At 42.8% G+C, this 18,777-nt stretch overlaps 1 protein-coding gene across 1 annotated transcript in view; it reads right to left on the minus strand.

Annotated features, from left to right (window-relative positions):
- Positions 1 to 18,777, minus strand: part of CDH13 (cadherin 13) — a 1,022,278-nt gene that overhangs the window by 647,973 nt on the left and 355,528 nt on the right. Inside the window, exon 3 of the mRNA XM_059667273.1 lies at positions 9,570 to 9,778. Within this exon, the coding sequence (XP_059523256.1) occupies positions 9,570 to 9,778 (209 nt within the window). The remainder of the gene's footprint in view (positions 1 to 9,569; positions 9,779 to 18,777) is intronic.

The raw sequence follows: 18,777 nt of genomic DNA on the forward strand, positions 1-18,777 counted from the left end.
ATTTTCCTCTGTCATTTTATAGTATTTCTTATGAGAATAGGAAAGCACCGGTTCTGTTTTAAATGTCAGTAGTGTTACCAAAATAGCAGTGGCTGCATAAAGTCAAAAGGCTCAGGCCCAACTCCCAGTTCTGCCATTTGCTGGCAGATGGTGACTGGCTGACTTACACAACTTCTCTGGGCCTGAACTACTGCATCTGCAGAGTAGGAACCGGATTACCAACAGAGTAATGAGATTGGCCATGAGGATCTGAGAATTGACATATGTGTGACAGCAGGTAAGAATATCCTCACATGTGGTGGGCACTCAGTGAATGACTCCATCTCTCTTTCAAAATCTTCCATAGGAGGCTAGGGCAGCCTTGTCCACTCGGTAGCCACTTGCCATCTGTGGCTATTAAGCACTTAAAATTTGGGTAGTCCACATTGAGATCTGCTATAAGTGTAAAATATACATTGAAGTTCAAAGATTTAGAATGAAAGGAAGAATGTAAAAATCATTTCATTAATAATGTTCACATTGATTACTTATTGACATAATATCTTATAAAATTATGTATCCTAATACATATGTTAGGTTTCTATATGTACATTGAGTTAAATTTATAATATATAAATATACAGATAGTATACATATCTATGAAATTTAATCCAATATGTATATATTGTCTGTGTGTACCTGTGTATGGTATAAGATATATATACTAGTACATTGTGTGTATATATGTGTTAAATACAAATATATAGTTAAATAATACATACATTATTATAATTTATTTCATCTGTCTTTTTAATGTCACTATATGGAAACTTAAAATTATATATGTGCTTTACAGTATTTTTTCTTTTGTATTATCTGCTGCAAACATGGAATGCTGAGTTTCTACAAGCCAAAAAAAAGAGCTAGTTTTAATTATCTAGGCTTTCTATGGGATCAATTATTTTTCTCCAAGCATTTCAATTAAAATTAATCTTCAGAATATAGTTTTATTAGATTCTGATCCACAAATCAATCTGTTATCTTCTTAAATTAATGAATCAAATTATTTATTTTTATCTATATTTGAATGGTATCCTAGAACCAAGAATCATAAACACAACAATTTAGGCATGTGTCAAAATATAACAGCCTAATACCCTATTCCAGGCCCAATTTTTGGAGCTGTACCATAATTTTTTTGAGATACGTATATATTTTCCCTATTTTGCATGACAGTTAAATGGATACCAATTTTCCCTAATAGTAACTTGGGAGGATTTTGCGATGAAAAGTGGTGCTTCACAGATTTTTGAAATTACCCCACTTGTTAAATTGGTGCATGTTAAGTAGCTACAGCTTTAAATTCCTCATTTCTTTACAGCCACATTCAGTGCACAGATTGGTTCTCCACTTCGATTGTTGTGAAACATATTTCATGTGAGCCAAATCGATATCATTGACCAGCTCAAAGGACTCCACGCCACTCCCAGTCAATGTGATAAGGTCTTGAGACAAGGCGATTAATTATGCCAGAAGCTGGTTGCTCTCATACTCATGGTGCTTTAATAAATGAAGTCAAGTCACCTGCAAGCAGCATGACAGGCACATTGGAGGTGAGATGACAAAATGGCCAAACGAACAGAAGTGATTCAGATGGTTGGCTTGGGGTTGATAAAAATTGGAGTTTATCTCAGTAACAAATGTGCAACAATATTTTTGTATAGAATGTGTGAGATTAGAAAAGATGAAAAAAATACAGAGTTGATAACAACTCACGGGGTACTTTGGTTAAGAACAAAGGATGGTTCTCTATATCTCTGAGTCTGTTTTTGTTTTGTTTGTTCACTTGTTTTAAGTTTTTAGATTCCATAGACAAGTGAAATCATACAGTATTTTTCTTTCTCTGCCTGGCTTATTTCACTTAGCATACTACCCTCTAGGCTTCTCCATGTGGTTGCAAATGGCAAGATTTCAATCTTCTTTTTATTGCTGAGTATTAGTCCATTGCTGAGTAATAGTCCATATCTTTTTTATTCACTCATCTATAGATGTGATATTTTGTGCTAAACCTGTGTTAGCACTGGGTTAGGGACAATATATTTTTTACATTCTGAGTACCTCATTATGGCATCAAGTTAAGGTTGGGGTATTAGCACCATTGTACAGATGAAAATTGAAACTCAAAGGAAGAAGATGATTTTTAGATCCCCATTTGGGTCATTCCAGACCCCCCTTCATAACATCTACAAGAACTCACCTAAATGTCCCGGAGCGCACACATACATACAGTAACAGAGGGGCATCCAGGGGCTGATTTTGAGGTTCAGGCCCACCATTCCCTAGAGGTACTTACCAAATACAACCCTAAGACTATGAAAAGCAGAGGCTTAAGTGGTATAACCCCCTAAGGGTCAAGATGAATGAGTAGCAGCAATATTAATATTGGCTTCTGAACACTGGATGGCATGTTTTATATTTTTAATTAAAACATTAAAAGCAAAAACAACGATTTCTCTAAAGTTGTTCCTTACCTAATTGCTCATTTTATTTTATTTTTTTTTGGAACGATTTCTATCCTGATTTTTGAAGCTGAATTAGGAGCCAAACTAATTAGGAGTCTTTTAAACTGCATGTTTACAGTGATGATCTCCAAGACAAGTAAGTCTTAAATTTAGCTTTTTAAGGTTCTATCATAACATTCTCTATTCATTTTATTTTTTCAGGGATTTTTAAATGACAAAAAGGGAAGGATACATAGATATATTTGCATTTAACTTTATTGAGACCAGTGGGTACACCATGTACTGGTTTCCAGTTAAGAAGTGTAAATTGTTAATAATTAACTTTCAGATACTGCCAAGTCTTTGGGTGATTTTTTAGTGGACCCATATAAATAAAGAATCCTCTCTTAGAAGTTTAGTCAGTGTTTTACATAAAGTGGGTACCTGAGCAATAAGAATGGATATGGTTCAAGTTTCCTTGTAATCCTGAATTCTCTACACATTGTAGAAGTGGGGAAATTTGGTCATATAGAGAAGGGATGAAGGATTGGGTTGTCTCAATTTGCCTGGGTGGTTCATTTAGCATTTACTACAGGCCTGGCTTTGATGGTACAATGAGAAACAACTGGCATTTGCACTTACCTTGTGCTGAGCACTGTTCTAAATATTTTTGCATATGTTTACTTACTTAATATCTGCGGCATTATCTATGAAATTGATACTGTTATGAACCGGTTTTACAGCTCAGGTAACTAGAGCAGAGGTGGGAATTATTCTAAGGCATCTGGCCCCAAGGCAGTGTTCTTAGCCTCCCTGTGTGGAAGCCAGGTCCCTGAGTTCAGAAGCTCAGAAATGGGATGGGAATAATCACAGATGATAAATCAGACAGTTACAGTGTAGTGCTATGATGGAGGGAGCCAGGCAGGGCTCTATGAGGAACGTGGAGAAAAAAACACCTAAGTTACCAAGGGGGCAATCGGAGAGGTGGCCTTGAAGAAAGGAATCTTGGCAGGTCCAGAAGTAAAGCCGTGTCGGTTGGTGCCAGCCATGGGGCAGCTAGAGTCGCAGTGGAGGGGGCATAATCTAGGAGCGGCCAGCATGGTCAGGAGGGAGAGCTGGCCAATTCAAGAAACCACAAGCGGTTTGTTTGGGGGATGGGGAGGAGAGCCCAGGGTTGAGTGTAGGGTGAACTGTAAAAGGAGTCACTCATTCCACTCACCCATTTATTCAAAAGAAATTTAGTGAACACCAACCATATGCCGGGCACTGTGCTGGATGCTGAGGATAGTGCAGTGGACACAGCAGGAAGGAAGGAAGGAAGGAAGGAAGGAAGGAAGGAAGGAAGGAAGGAAGGAAGGAAGGAAGGAAGGAGGGGAGAGGGAGAGAGGGAAGAAGGAAGAAGGAAGAAGGGAACGAGGGAAGGAAGGAAATAGGATGGGAACAAGGGAATATGGTTCTCAACCTTCCTAATGCCATGGCCATTTAATACAGTTCCTCATGTTGTGGTGACCCCCAACCATAAAATCATTTTCATTGCTACTTCATAACTGTAATTTTGCTACTGTTATGAATCGTAATGTAAATATCTGATCTGCAGGATGTATTTTCATTGTTCGCGACCCACAGGTTGAGAACCGCTGGAATAGATTATATTTCTGTCTTCACGGAGCTGGCAGTCTCATCAGAGCCAAACTGTAAACACCAAACAAGGAAGTAGATACATAATTACAAACTGAGAAGTGGCCATGAAGGAACTGAACTGGTGCTGGAGGGAGACGAGCAGGGGAAGACCCTCCATTGGAAAGGGGACCAGAAAGGGTCTTAGAGGAGGCGACATTCTAGCAGGTCAAACCACTTAAGATGAAAAGGAATCAGACTTGAGGGAAGGCTGCAGAGACCTGCCAGGCTAGACTGTGAGGGATATTTGCAGACACATAGAAAGACTTCAGAATTTATTCCAAGGTCCCCGTGGGTGAAGAGGAAGCAAGGGCCCACTGAGCGAGAAGGGTATGATCAGACTTGCACTGGAGCAGGAAGCCAGATCCATGCCCACAGCCTGTGGGTTCCCACAGCTCTCCCTCCGTTACATTGTGCGTCTCCTGCTTTGTTCAGAAGCCTCAGATGCTGGGTCACGGGGCTCTAAATGCTACAGTTGCTCAGATGTGGACTCCCACACTTCAAGATGAAGCTAGTAGGTCCAGTCTCTTTGGCTTCCAAACTGGAATTTAAATTTAATTCCTATGAGCTCCCTGATGTTCTTACTTCCCAGCCTGACTCCATAGAGTTCCTTAACTGATGTCAGAATTCCTTGCCATAATCTACAGTCATGGAAACTATAGTTTCTTTCAGAAATACACACACATATACATGCATGTATATGTAAAAAATTAAATCAATTATGCTTTTTTTTGGGGGGGGGGCAGGCTGAAAAATGATGTTGGTGAGTCACGCAGCAGATAAAGGCATCTGTACCAAAGGACTATCAGGAATGAAGCAGAGCTTTTCTACGCAACCTGAAGCTCTCTATATAAAGGAATAAATGAAATTATAAATAAATAAATGCACCACTAAACACGCTGTTGTCTTCCTGCTCATCACTGCCAGGCAGAGGGACAGCAGACTTGGTGGAGACAAGCCACAGTGCTGTCCAGACATATGTGAGTCGGGTTCATCATTACGCTCCTCAGGCTAGAAAAGTGCTCTGTGCACGCATGGCTAGCCCTGCCCCTCCATAACAATTCCTCCTCATCTGTCAAAAGACCAGGATTAAACTGCTCCCCCACCTACTCAGAATCTAAGGTGATCTTACACAGCCCAGGCAGGTACTAGCATCTGGGCAGCCCATTAAAAATGTAGATAGAGCTGGAGAGTTTATAATTAAACCATTAACAATCAGACTTCACAGATTCAGACTATAGACTTTCCAGGTGAAAGGAGGTCACAGGTAGCAGGTAAAAATAAGAGACACATCTTTTTATTAGCAAGCTGGGCTCCAGTTACTGCAGCTGAGCTGAGCTGTGCTTTGCTGGGGTTGCATTTATCTTAAAGAATTTAACCACAGTGGTGACATATCTCCCATCTCTCCCAGTTTGTTTATGCTGGGTTCCCCACTGTCCTCTCTGAGAACATCTTTTCTTTTCTTTTTTTTGAAGGACACTTAGCCTTCAGTTGCTTATCATCTCTCTAGAGCAGTGGTTCTCAACCTTTCTAATGACGCGACCCTTTAATACAGTTCCTCATGTTGTGGTGACCCCCAACCATAAAATTATTTTCATTGCTACTTCATAACTGTAATGTTGCTACTGTTATGAATCATAATGTAAATATCTGATATGCAGGATGTATTTAGGCGACCCCTGTGAAAGGGTCGTTTGACCCCCAAAGGGGTCGTGACCCACAGGTTGAGAACCGCTGCTCTAGAGGTTCAAAAAAGATACTATTGATGGTTTTCTGGTATCTGATACTGTGCCCAGTCCAACAATTCTGTGATGTAAGCTCAAGTCTTATTCCTGTTTTATACCTAAAGATGTTGAAGTTTAGAGGGTTGAATGCCTTGTCCAAGGTCACATGATCATGGGAGGGGGCGCATGGAGCACAAATCTGAACCCAGTTAAGTTCCAAACCAAAGCCAAAGCCCTACCCCTGAGATCCAATCCCAAATTCCCTGTTGTCTCCTGGACACCTCTATCAAGATGTCTCCAAGAGCTACCAACTCCACACATCCAAGCTTGATTGGTCCAATCCCTCTCCATCTTCCTAAGCTCGACAGTTTAGAATCATCAGGATGCGGAATTGTGACTCTTTCTTCTTTCAAACCATAGCTTTCACTTGCTGTTTTTCTCTGTCCCTTCTATGTTGCTCTAACTCATCCTGACCAATGGACAGTAGCCACAGCCACCCAGGTGGCACAGCCTCCTGACACACCAACTGGCAGAAAGGAAATAGGTGTTTGAACAGAAAAATCAGAATCTCAGTCCCATTTCTATCCATTTCAAGCTAGGGGACCTTGGCCAATTTTTCACACCTATAGCAGCCCCACAGGGAGGTCATGAGGTTAGAAATAGTGCATGTTAAATGTACATTGAGATGCAGACACAAAAGAGAGTCCCACTAAATAATACAGGTTTGCACTGGCCTCTGGGTGCCTCAGTTTCCCCAATATAAAATGGGAGCAGTGGCATATGCCTCATAGGTTGGTGGGGAGATTAAATGAGTCCCCATTCATGGCCCATGAAGCAGCACTGGCACACAGTGAATACAGTGAATGCCGTGAAAGCATCGCTGTTATCACCACCCAGTGTCCCTGCTCTCTGCTCTCTCTGAAGGCACACAGCATACTCACTGTGTGATACATAATCAACATACACGTTTTCCTTCTCCCTCTAGGAGTGAGCTGACTTGCATACTCACTGATTTCCCCCTCTAGTTTTTGGTCTGCTTGGCTGCACACAGTAGGGCCTCAAAAATACCAACTGAATATCTCTGAAGGACTGTGCTCTTCTCATAGGGATTGTTTAGATAGCAATTTTGCTTTCCTACCTTTTTTTTTTTTTTTGGACTTTATTATGGACACATCTGGGCAGCCTCACAGGCTTATTCCGAGCCTTGTAAAATGACTGGAGGCGGGAGATGAACACCCTGTTCGGCTGGAGTTGAGCAAACTGAATGGCAAGCAGCCTCCGCTGTGCTGTATAGAAGCAAACGGCCACAGTGAGCTTTGTCAATAACGTGCTCAGACAGCAGCAAAGGAGGAACGGCCAGGCTCTGAGGGCTTGCCTCCAGATCAGTGTCTCCAAAGCTGAGTTTCATGGTATTGAACCCTGACCTCTCAACCCCTCAAGGTGGAGTTTGCCCACAGAAGTGCCCAGAATCCCTTCTGTTCTGCTTTAAGATAAATACATAAACATTTTCCTTTCCGGACTTAAAGATGAGCCACCTATCATGATGAACAATGTTACATCTAAATACAGTCCGTCCCACATACAAACACCCCCTTTTGTGAATCTCTGTACCATTTACTTTTTCCCAAGAAGCACTTTGTGCTGCACATCCTGGCAATTTTGTTGCTTTATGTATTTTCTGTCATTTATATCATGAGTTAGTGAGATGCTGTGAAAATGACCATGGCTAAGTAAGAGGAAAGCTTGCTTTTGTGGTACCAATGGGTTTTCGCAATGGTATCTGTTCACCAATACTCTGCTTTCTTTGAAAACATCAGTGGCACACTGTGGATTCATTTTAGCTAGCTATCTACCCTTAACTCATAGATTCACAGAAATAAAGGAGAATTATGGAGTTTGTCCAGCCCAGGGATGGCAAATAGATTCCGTATCCAGGAAAATCTCTAAATGATGGATAGGTGGCAGCTTCCAGAAGCACTGTATTGGAAAAGATTCTCAGGCCACGCCAGGGGTGATGAGTGATATTTGCCATGGGTGTGGTGACAGAGTAGGATAATGCTCATGCCACTGGTTTGCCATCCCAGACTGCTTAACCCTCTAATCTGCAAATGAAGAAGTTACATGATTCTTTCAAAATCACAGACAGCACTGGCAGGTAAGCAACACTCATACTTCCAATTGTACTGTCTGCTCCCCAGCTGTGGAATCTGTTACTCCTCCACCCACACTCTACCACTCAACAAAATTAGCAAAAAATCAGGCTATGGAGAATGTGGCAGATGGAAAAAGGCAGTGAGAATCACAGGCTTTAAAAAACTGGGTAAAACCAGGCCAGCAGGTAGGAGAAAAGGCTAGCTGCACCAACCATAGGGCACATCATTATCATTGATACTAGAGGCCCGGTGCACAGATTCGTGCACCAGTGGGGTCCCTCAGCCTGGCCTGTGCACTCACTGGGGATTAGGCCAAAACCAGCAGAATGACATCCCCCAAGGGATGTAGTAGTGTGTGAAGGGGCAGGCAGCCGGGAGGAGCCCAAGCCTGGGCCGGGCACTGCACCACTCCAGCTCATTCCGATCCCGCTGCACCTTCCGCCACCACTCGTCTGGCGCCCATTGGTCAGCTAAGCGGCACTCCCAGTGTGGGAGCGCACTGACCATCAGTGGCCAGCTCCTGCATTGAGCATCTTCCCCCTAGTAGTCAGTGCGCGTCATAGCGACCGGCCTAAAACACTTAGGGTTTTACATACATATAGATTATTTTGCCAGGGTCTTACTGGGTGTCTTCCTTTTCTATAATCAAGCCAGAGTCTCTGAGCTCCTGATGAAGGAGAAGTGAGTCCATGGTGGCAATGGATGACACAATCAGGAAGCCTCGAGGGCAGTTTGTGGCACTCCCAAAGTATGTGCACATGTATGCAGGTGCAAGATCAGCACCCCTGAGCATCTGGACAAGAATGGGCACCAATGCAGGCAAAGGAGCAGCAACCTAAGCAGTGGCCGCCATGCTATACAACTCTAGTGGACCACTGCGGTGCTTGCCTGCCCAGCAAACATTTTGCTTCCTTGGATAATAGGGTCCTAATTTACTTTAATAAGTAACCCTCTTTCACTCTCAATCTATATATTTTAGGTGAGGCTGATTCTACTCTGGATTTAGTACAAAGCATGTGACCCAGACTTAGCCAACCAGAGAATCACGACCAAATGGACACAGTGATTGTTACAAGGATAGATGCATGATCTAGTGAGAACCAATAAGATTCAATTTCAAGCTTTTGTTGGCAGTATCAGGAAGAGATGGTCTCTCGGGTGACTTCAGACTGGGAGAAAGACGTGGAACTACCGAGACCTCCACATTGGGAAGAGGGAGGGATGTGACTGTCTAAGAGTGAAGCCAACAGAAGGAAAATGGAACCACAAGATAAATAAGAACCAACGCTGATGCTATCATTTGGGAACTGGTACATAGCCATGCCTAAAGGCAGAGCTATCTCAGAAATAGTACAATTACATGAGCCCACATTCCCCAACCCCACAGCCTCCCACCTATTTTTGAGTTGGGTTTCTGTCATATGTAACAACAAAAGAATCTTGGCCAATAATAAACCAAATACTCATTTCCCACATAAGACATATAGACCCCAAGTTCCTCCTTGAACCCAAGTTATCCCAAACATCTGTCTTACCTGCAAGGAGCCCTGGATGTCTTTCCCCCCGACAATCACGAGTTCTGCCATGTCTTCCGCATGGGGAGTCCGGGCATGGACGAAAAGAGTCTTGCCCACCGCAGTTATGTTCCTCAGGGCGACTAAGCTACCTTCATTGTTCACCTTGAAGTATGGGCTTGAGACCTCGTAGTGTAGCTTGTCATTTCCCTTACAGTCACTGAAGTTCACTGGAGAAAACAAAACCAAACAAACCAAAACAGAAGGAGCATGAGTAGGTTGGGCAGCTTTTTCCTAAAGATATCTCTGACCATTAGATGTGAATTATCATTACCCATCCCAGATCCACAAATGCTGCCCCTTGTCCCACAGCTTCCCCTCTGTACCCCCGTGACTTTGATCATGCTGAAGGTCTTCACTCCATCAAGACCCATCCTTGCTAACCTCCCATGTCCAAGGCAGGTGCTAATCAATGAAAACACAGAGATAAACAGGATCACATCTCTGCCCTTGAATGTAGTGGGTGAAGTGCACAATGATGTTTAGGAATGTCTGAGGTGCTGTGGCAGAAACAGGTTGCTCAGGAGCCTTGAGTCACAGCTTCATAGAGACAATATTTGAGTGGGGCCTTGAAGCTGAGTGAGAGAGTAGAAGCCCCCAGGAAGTGGAGGGCACGGTAGGTTATTCAAAGACATGGGGATAGTGGTGGTGAAATAACAAAACAGACTCAGAGAAAGAGAACTAACTTGGTGCACTGTGAGGTATATTTGAAATTAGACAACGATTTTGGGGATAATGAAGGAGAGGTTGGAAAAAGAGGTTGAAAATGTTCCTTTGAAGATAAATTGGGAAACACCACTGAGTTAGGGTGCCTTAGACTATTTTTAGTGTTGACATAGTCAAGGTCAGGTGCATGTTCTGGTTCCAGTGTAGGACAGTGCTTCCCATGGGTTGGGATGCATCAGAATCCCACGGGAGCTTCTTAGAAATCCCAAGGACCCAACCCAAGGAAGCTAATTTAGTGGCTCTGGGCTCTAGAGAGTGGTTTGAAGAAGGGGAGGAGAGGCTAAGAAAACCAGTTAACTCAGTGTTGTACCAATGATGCCTGGCCCAGATGTAGGCAGTGGCTGGATGGGAGTGAGCAAGATCCCTGTAGTTGAATGCTAAGTCATGTGTGAGAGGGCACAGGGAAGAGCAGCCCTCCTGGGGGAACCACATGAGCACAGGGGCATTGCCAGGGGCAGCAGCTCTGACAGCTGGTCACGCTCTCCTCTATGGTGTGCCTGTAGCTGGTACACGATTCTATTTCCAAAGGCATCACAATCCATTGTCTGCACGAGTTTCCTGTCTGCCTTCCTCGGTAGGCTGCCAGGCCCTTGGGTGGAAGCATAGAATTGCATGTACTACTTGCATTCCTCCTCCCCCCACTTCTGTTTTTGTAGCTCTCTGCTGAACAGATTTGTCTAGTAAACCTTTAACTGAATCACAGCATAGACATAGAAAAGTACATAAATCAGAACGTACATCTCAACGAATTTTCAGTAAGTGGGCGCACACGTGGACCCAGCACCTAGACCTAGACACAAAATATAATCAGTCCTCTCTCTCCCCCTTCCTGAGTAAAATCCCTACACTCCTCCCCAGAGGCGGTACTGCACTGACTTCTGATATCAGAGTTTGACCTGTATTTGCACTCATACAAATGGAATGATGCAGATTGTGCTCTTTTGTTCTGGATTCTTTCACTCAGCATTATATTTGTAAAATTCAGCCGTGTGGCTGCAAGGCAGAGCTGTTTATCCTAATCACTATATAGTATTTTAGCATGTGGCTATGCTGCGTTTATTTATCTGTCCTATTGCTGACAGGCATTTGACCTATATCCAGTTTAAGTCTCTTAAATATTGCTACTAGGAACTTTCCTGTGTGCTTATGGGACATCTACATGGGTCCAAGTACACTGTTAAAACCATATACTTTTCTGATGAATAGAGCTGATTTTTCTTTCCTGGGAAAATCATTCTTATGGTGGTAATAATCATATTAGCTGATAATAATAATGGCTAACACAAATTTAGCACTTCCTGCATGCCAGGCTCAGTGTTAAAGCAGATTATCCTATTTAATCTTTACAACAACAATGAAGGAGGCACAATTTTGATTTCCTCTCCCCCCGCAACCCCTCAGACTATAGATCAGGTGACTGGGGCTTGAAGAAGGAAAGTTGGGTGCCCAACTCACACAGTTTGTAAAACCAAACCTGGTCCCTTTGCCCTTCACCACTATACATCCTCAAAACTGACACACCCCATGTAGAACAGATTCCTCTTGGAATCCCATGAGGACCTGAATATGATGACCTGAGTACCCTGTTCAGTCCTGCTCCCAAGTTCCCACCCGGCCCTGATGCCTGTTGCATGGCGTTGCCTCGAGTTCCCTCTGCATTGGGGGCTCCAGAGCCTTTCCTGGCTATCACGTCAGCTTCAGGGGCATCGTTGTGTGGACCCACAAGTGGACTTTTGGAAATCTGCAGTTCCCAAACTTGCTCACTTCCTCTGACCATCTTGTTTGCCCGGTTTCAGTTTGTGGAAGTGAACTTCGAAGCAGAGACATGACCATTGCTTTCATGGCCATCATCAGTTAGCATTCATCCACTGGAGGCACACTGCTCAAAGGACAGGGCCTGCTGGCAGCTTTTTGCCTGAATTGCCAAGATGTTGATTCTGGACCTGGCCCCTGGGCAGGATCAGAGCAGGCAATCTCAGCTGGGGAGAGGTGGGAACAAGCCAAAGTATACAAAAGTCTGTGGGGGCTCTAGTTTCACACCTACGTCTCTTACTTTCCCTTTTCTCTTTCCTTCCTTTCTTCATCCCTCATTTCCTTCCTTCTTTTTTTCTTCCCTTCCCTTCCCTTCCTTTCATTGCTCCTTTCCTCTTATATTTCTTCTACAAGTATTTACTGAGAGCATGCATTATACTAGTTGTTTGGATTACGGACATGAATCCAAAACCTTGTAAGTGATAAGAGACCTATTCCAGGCAGATCGAAACATAACACGTGCAAAGGTCCTGTGGTAGCCAAGGAACTATAACGAAGCCAGTGGGATGGGCACAAAGAGCAAGGAAGATAGCAAGGAAGAGAGGGTGGGATCTGGACAGTGTGGGATCTGGAAGGCCACAGAAAGGCTTATTCCCTGAAGGTAGCTTTGGACCCTTCCATTACAACTATAGAACTGACTGCTTCCATCTGAGTCTTATATAACTGTGGATCCCCACCGAAAACCAGCACCAAGCCCCTCCATGTCTGGGCTGTCTGCTGGCCTCCCTTCTGGCCTCTGTCTTCACTCAGAGCCTCACACATGCCCACACCTGTGCCTCCCAACACCCGCTGTTCTGCTCTACCTTTCTCCTCATATTGACTCCTCTGGTAGAAGGCACTCCCCACCTTCTTCACCCTATTAACTGTTAGTCATTCTTTAAGATTCAGCTCAGCAACCTCTCCAAACACCCTCTTTGTGTTTCCAGAGTTCCCTGCACATAGGGCCTTGCACATCATGCTACACCAACATGTCCACTTTATATATCTGTTTGTCCCACCAGAACCAAAACTCTTTTATTCATCTCTACATCTCCAGCAATGAACAGAATGCTTTTCCATATGTGAGACTGTCGGTAACGATTCCATTTAACTCAATAACCCTAGTGGTGGTGGATCGGGGCTCCTCTCCATTCTGGGAGCAGAAGACGCTGGAGGCAAGGCCAGTGTCAGAATGAAGGCCCCTAGTCTCCCTAGTCTTGGTTGAGTCCAGTGGGAGAGAGGAGTAGGAAATGAAGGACTTAGCCATGGTCTCCCCGGAGTTCCCCAGTTCCTGGATACATCAATTCATGAAAGCACAGCCTCCCACGCTTAGTGTGGGCTCAGCTCATTGGTAAAGTCAGGGGTGGTGGCTTTCCTTTCTTCTGGATTCTAATAAAGCTTCACACAGTCCGGAAGCATAGTTGGGATTAGTGTGTGCATGTTGAATGAATGAATGTTTTGAAAAATAAAGGTAACATCTACCATTTCTTGAGTGGCGTCTGAGTACCAGTCTCTGTGCCAACAACTGTGCATTTAGGCTCTCCCTGTAGCCTCATAGCAATTCTGATCTGCAGCAGCATTTCCCACTTTTAAAAATTATCTACCCCACCACCAAGTCTTTTTAGATATTTTTGCCTAAATGCCACTACTCTCATGAGATTTTACTGTCACAGATAACTGTTTACTTTAATGTCACTGTATATCAGTTTATTTACTGTATGTGTACCTGTACTTTGCTCACACACAAAAAGTACCATTGGGCCTCTCTCCAAGAACCCATGTCACCCCATTGGGGGCAATGCAGCTGCATAGAATGCACAGTCTACAAGCATAGTTCCCATTTTACCAGAGGAGAGACCAAGCCTTGGGGAGATTGACTAACTTGCTCAAGGTCCATTCTGGGAGCAGAAGGCAAGAACCTGTCCCCGGTCTGACCTGCCTGCAGTTCCAGTTCTCAGCACATCCACATCCTAGGAATGGATACATGAGAGGGAAAGGGGCAGGTGCCCATCCCACCCCCACCCCCAGGATGCTCACTAATCCCTCAGGAGTCATCAGAGGTACCAGGTGGGGGCATAATGAGAGACCAAATCTACTTCCAGGACCTGGCACATAGGGGCTGCTTAGTACATTCTAGCTTCTTTCCAACTGGCTGTATCAAGTAGCTAAGGGTTGCATAATTGGGTATTTTTATGTTAGACATATTTTACCAATTCAGGAGCAGGTGCTTTAGACTGTGGCTCTTTTTCAAGGCTATGATAATCACCCAGAGAACATTTAAAAAATAGCAATACCTGCCCCAACCCACAACAGAGATTCTGATATACCTGGGCTGGCCTGGGGTCCGGGCACTGATATCTGTTTGAAGCTCTCCAGGTGAACCCAATGTAACCAGGACCAAGAACCAGGACCTTGGACAATGAATGGCTTGTCAAGATGCCAGGTGTCCACATTTTCCGCCTTCCCTGGCACAGAGAGGAGGTTGGAGAACTAGCATGCCAGCAACTGCTATCCTCATGCCCTTAGAAATGCATTTTTAATGGTAGGGTCTCTAAGCCCTTTCCAATCCTGGCTCATATGTAGCAGCAGCCCTGTGACCTTGGGCAAAACACTCATCCTCTTTATGCCTCAACATGTTCCTCTGTAAAGTGGGACAAATACTAGTACTTCCCTCACAGGTGCTATAATTCTTATGATGAGCATTAAACATGATAATATGTACCTACATGCATGGAGCACTTAAGACTTTGGTGCTTCATGCATAAAAATAATTATTATCATTATTCCTGTAATTCTGGGCATTAAAGAGACTATCTTTTTCCTTTTACTATATAGCTTCTTTCTTCCAGCTGCTTTTCCACCTGCCTTTCGCGTCCTTCCACCTCTTTCTAGTTAGGTGCCTGTGCTCCAGCCTGCTGGCTGTGTGCAGTTACCATGGAGATGGTTACTATAGGCATCCCTGCGGAGGGTAAAGGAGTGAGGCAGATGATTCTGATCCCACCTTGCCCCCCTCCTCCGACTTCCCCCTCCCCCGACTTTTCTTGGCAAAGTCCTACTTATCTCACATCAGAGGTTGTGAAGGAAAAATAGCATCAAAGGAATGAAATTATGGAGCCTTACCCATAGTAGATTCAACAAAGTTTTGTTAAATATTCTTCAAATGGATTGTTTAAAAAAACTCCTACAAATCTAGGGTATCATTTTTCCTAAAAGAATGACTACACTGAGAGCTTTACATTGGTGGTTGCAATGAGTTTCACATTATCAGTGTGAAGCAGGTACTTTTTCTTTTCTTCTCTGGCAACAGACCTAGTGAGGTGATGAGGTTAAGGCTGCACAGCCTATGCCAGGCGTCCTGGGCAAATGCATCCTTTCTCCAGTCATTCAGCTTCCAAACTCACCATTTCGCCATACTTTCATACCTGATCTATTATTCACTTAATGTTTTTCTTTTAATTGAACTGCACTGTTTATTTATAAGATTATTTGAAAATAAACTTTATAAATAAGTGCTGGGTTGCCAGATGTATTTTTTAAATATTGTTAACTAAATCTAAGGAGTCTTGTATGTACTAAAACCCTCACCTTTAGGTGCATTCCACCTCCATAAATGCTGGCCTGTGCTACATTCCTCTCAGTCCATCCTTCACTTAAACTATTCTTTTTTTTCCCTTTTTTAAAATTTTGTTTTATTGCTTAAAATATTACAAAGAGTAGTACATATGTCTCCTTTTTTTACCCCTTGACCTTCCCCCAGCCTCTCCTACCCCCAGTGTCTCGTGTCCATTGGTTATGCTTATATGCATGCATACAAGTCCTTTGGTTGATCTCTTATTCTTGCCTGGCTCCACCCTACTCAGGTTTATAATCTAGGAGGGTTCTGGTATAATCTAAGAGGATTTCTGATATTTGAAATGATATATCTAACATAAATAATGCAGACTTGAGAAAGACACAAACCTTAGAAAAGGCACAAATCTAGATCATGCAATTTTGGCAATATATAAATGTCAAACCTGAAATATATTAGAATGTCTAAAAAAAAGAAATAATTCACCACACTGTTATTCTCTGGAGGAGAAAAAAAGACTCTGCTTCATACCAGTTATATCTCACCTTAACTTCCCTATCAAAGGGTTCCGCTGATAGCATCAACCTGTATCATGATCTCATATTATGAACTTTGTTGACACAATATGTCAATGAGTCCCAAACTTTTAAAGAGTTCGGGCCAGTGCATGGAACATACTAAGGATAAAATTAAATCATTTATGTCTATCTATTTTAAAAATATTTGTTTCTATAGAGACAACCTCCTAAGTAGTTCAAAATGAGTCTATGAGAATAAATGCAAGGAAAATTCTAGCAAACAATTAAACTTGTGAACAAATATTCAAAACCTCTATCTGAGGGGGAAATGTACTATCTGTACTACTGGGAACCTACAAAGGACTTCCTTACATAGTTTATCACTGTGGCATTTAAAATAGCTTCTGGAAAGAAAAAAATTATCCATATAATACATTGTACATGGGGATTTATTGGAATCACTTGCACAACATCATTCTTTGAGATAATCTTTGAACACCCCAGGAGAAAGAGGGAGGAAGTGAAAACTCCCCACCTGGGGGAAAATGCAAATTAGACAAATGGCACCACTCAGCGTTTCAATTATGCTTTCAGCATGTTTCCACTCAAAATGTCCTCTGGGCTTAATGCAAATGTCACAAAAAGACAAACTTTAGCTGGGAGACAAAACCACAATTGAAATGGGGAGTTTGGCATGTGAATTAAGGGGCTTAATCTTCCTGACCTTGATTTTATGCTTTTCTATTTCTTTCTTTTGAATGTAGCTTTTAGGGATGAAAATCCAAAAGGCATGGATTTATTACCATCTAGAAATATGTGAGGGAGCAAATTAAACTGCATTAGGATCCCAGGAAATATGATGAATTTAAATTTATCTGCAAAATATAGAGTAGTACTGCTCATGTAGATAGGTATAAACTAATATATGGAATTTGTGCTAGTCTTACAAGTGTTTTGGGTCAATCAACTCACATCTCAGATGGGCAGATGATCCTCCTACATACATTATATACGTATTCAGAGAGACTTGCAAATTGGTTGGCACATAAGCTGTAGGGCCTCTCAGAGTTGGTGGCCAGACTCTGCTTGTACAGTTCTGTGAGGATATGTGAAGATCAGTCTAACTATAGACTGAACCAGTCATCCTGGGAGTTGTAGCCATAGACAGATATGCTTGGATCACTTCTAGGAATCCAAACTCTTACACAGAAAAGAGTGGCTTTATTCAGCAGTATGCTCATAATAGGAAAAGTCCTGATTTGTGGCATTTGCCAATCCCTATGGTGTAAATATTCTAAACATAGCTGATATAGCTAGCAAAGTGCTTTCAACTGGCTTGCAAATTTCTAAAAACTCAGCAATCAGCTCTCTGGAGTTTAAGTACTAGCTGGCTCCAGCACACCACGGAGACCAGGCAATGACTGTGCAGAAGAGTATAAATGGTGCTCTCCCTCAGACTGGACCAGATATCCCAGCACTCCTGACCTAGTTAGTAAAACAGATTTTAATTGCTTTATCAGTAGGGAGGGTTGATCTGCAGAATCTTTGCTGGGGCATGGAAAGCCATGCCTTTCTGACAACTGAAGTAGTATTTAGTTCAGAAACGTCAGATGGACTCTCTCCAGGATACAGACCATCACTTAATTGTTTCTCACATCTTTGGTATCCCACTGGCACCAACAGGGCTTAGTCCAGAGGCTCTTTGGACTTGCCCAAGTGAGAAAAACAGGAAGCATCTCCTCTGGCTCCCCTGAATACCCTCATTTCTCAAGCATTCTGGTCAATCAAGCTTTCATGAACATATGTTCAGTTCTACCCACATTGGGCCAGATGCTTATATGATACAATAAGCGCATCCTCCAGCTTTGATTCATTCTACCCTCCTGATTCTTAAATGCCGTGAACTGTATCTTGTGTTCCATGTTTCACCTGGAGTCAGTGCTGATAGTCACAGAGCTTCTGGAAGGCTCTGGGCACATTCCTAACTGTGACTGATTAATCCTGGAGTAGATTTCCCTCCAAAGCCTTTGTAGATTTGATAGATGCAGAATGCACATAAAATGGTCTTAATACCATGTCATGTGTCAATTCCAACTTTGATAAAATAGAGTTTCAATGCTACTGTGTCAGCCGAAGATATAGTGAATGGTTCTGTCAAGTGATCTTCAGCAGAAACCTATTTTATGTAAACCCTTAAGGGCTTCCTCTTGGAGAAAAGAGAAAACCGCATCTGCTTTCAGGGAATTTTCTCTGCCAACCATTAAAAACTGAGCTGCTAGCTCTGAATCCAGTCTTTTCTGACAGGGTCTTACATTTTCCTCTTGCTACAAATTCCTTAAAACATGGCAGCTTGTTTTCTGGAAGAATCCTGTGCATTGTCTATCTCATGGTGGTTATAGTCACTATAAATTTGCATTTCAAATTGGAATGACTTTATATGGCATAGTGCCCAACATAGTACACATTAACCCTCTTTGTTGAATGAGTAAATAGCAGAACTGCAACTTGGCAGCTAAGTAAATTTGAAACCCCTCAAACAAAACTGAGAATGATAGCCCAAACT

Source organism: Myotis daubentonii, chromosome 15 (genome assembly GCF_963259705.1).
Source record: "Myotis daubentonii chromosome 15, mMyoDau2.1, whole genome shotgun sequence".
In the NCBI taxonomy this organism is placed as follows: domain Eukaryota; kingdom Metazoa; phylum Chordata; class Mammalia; order Chiroptera; family Vespertilionidae; genus Myotis; species Myotis daubentonii.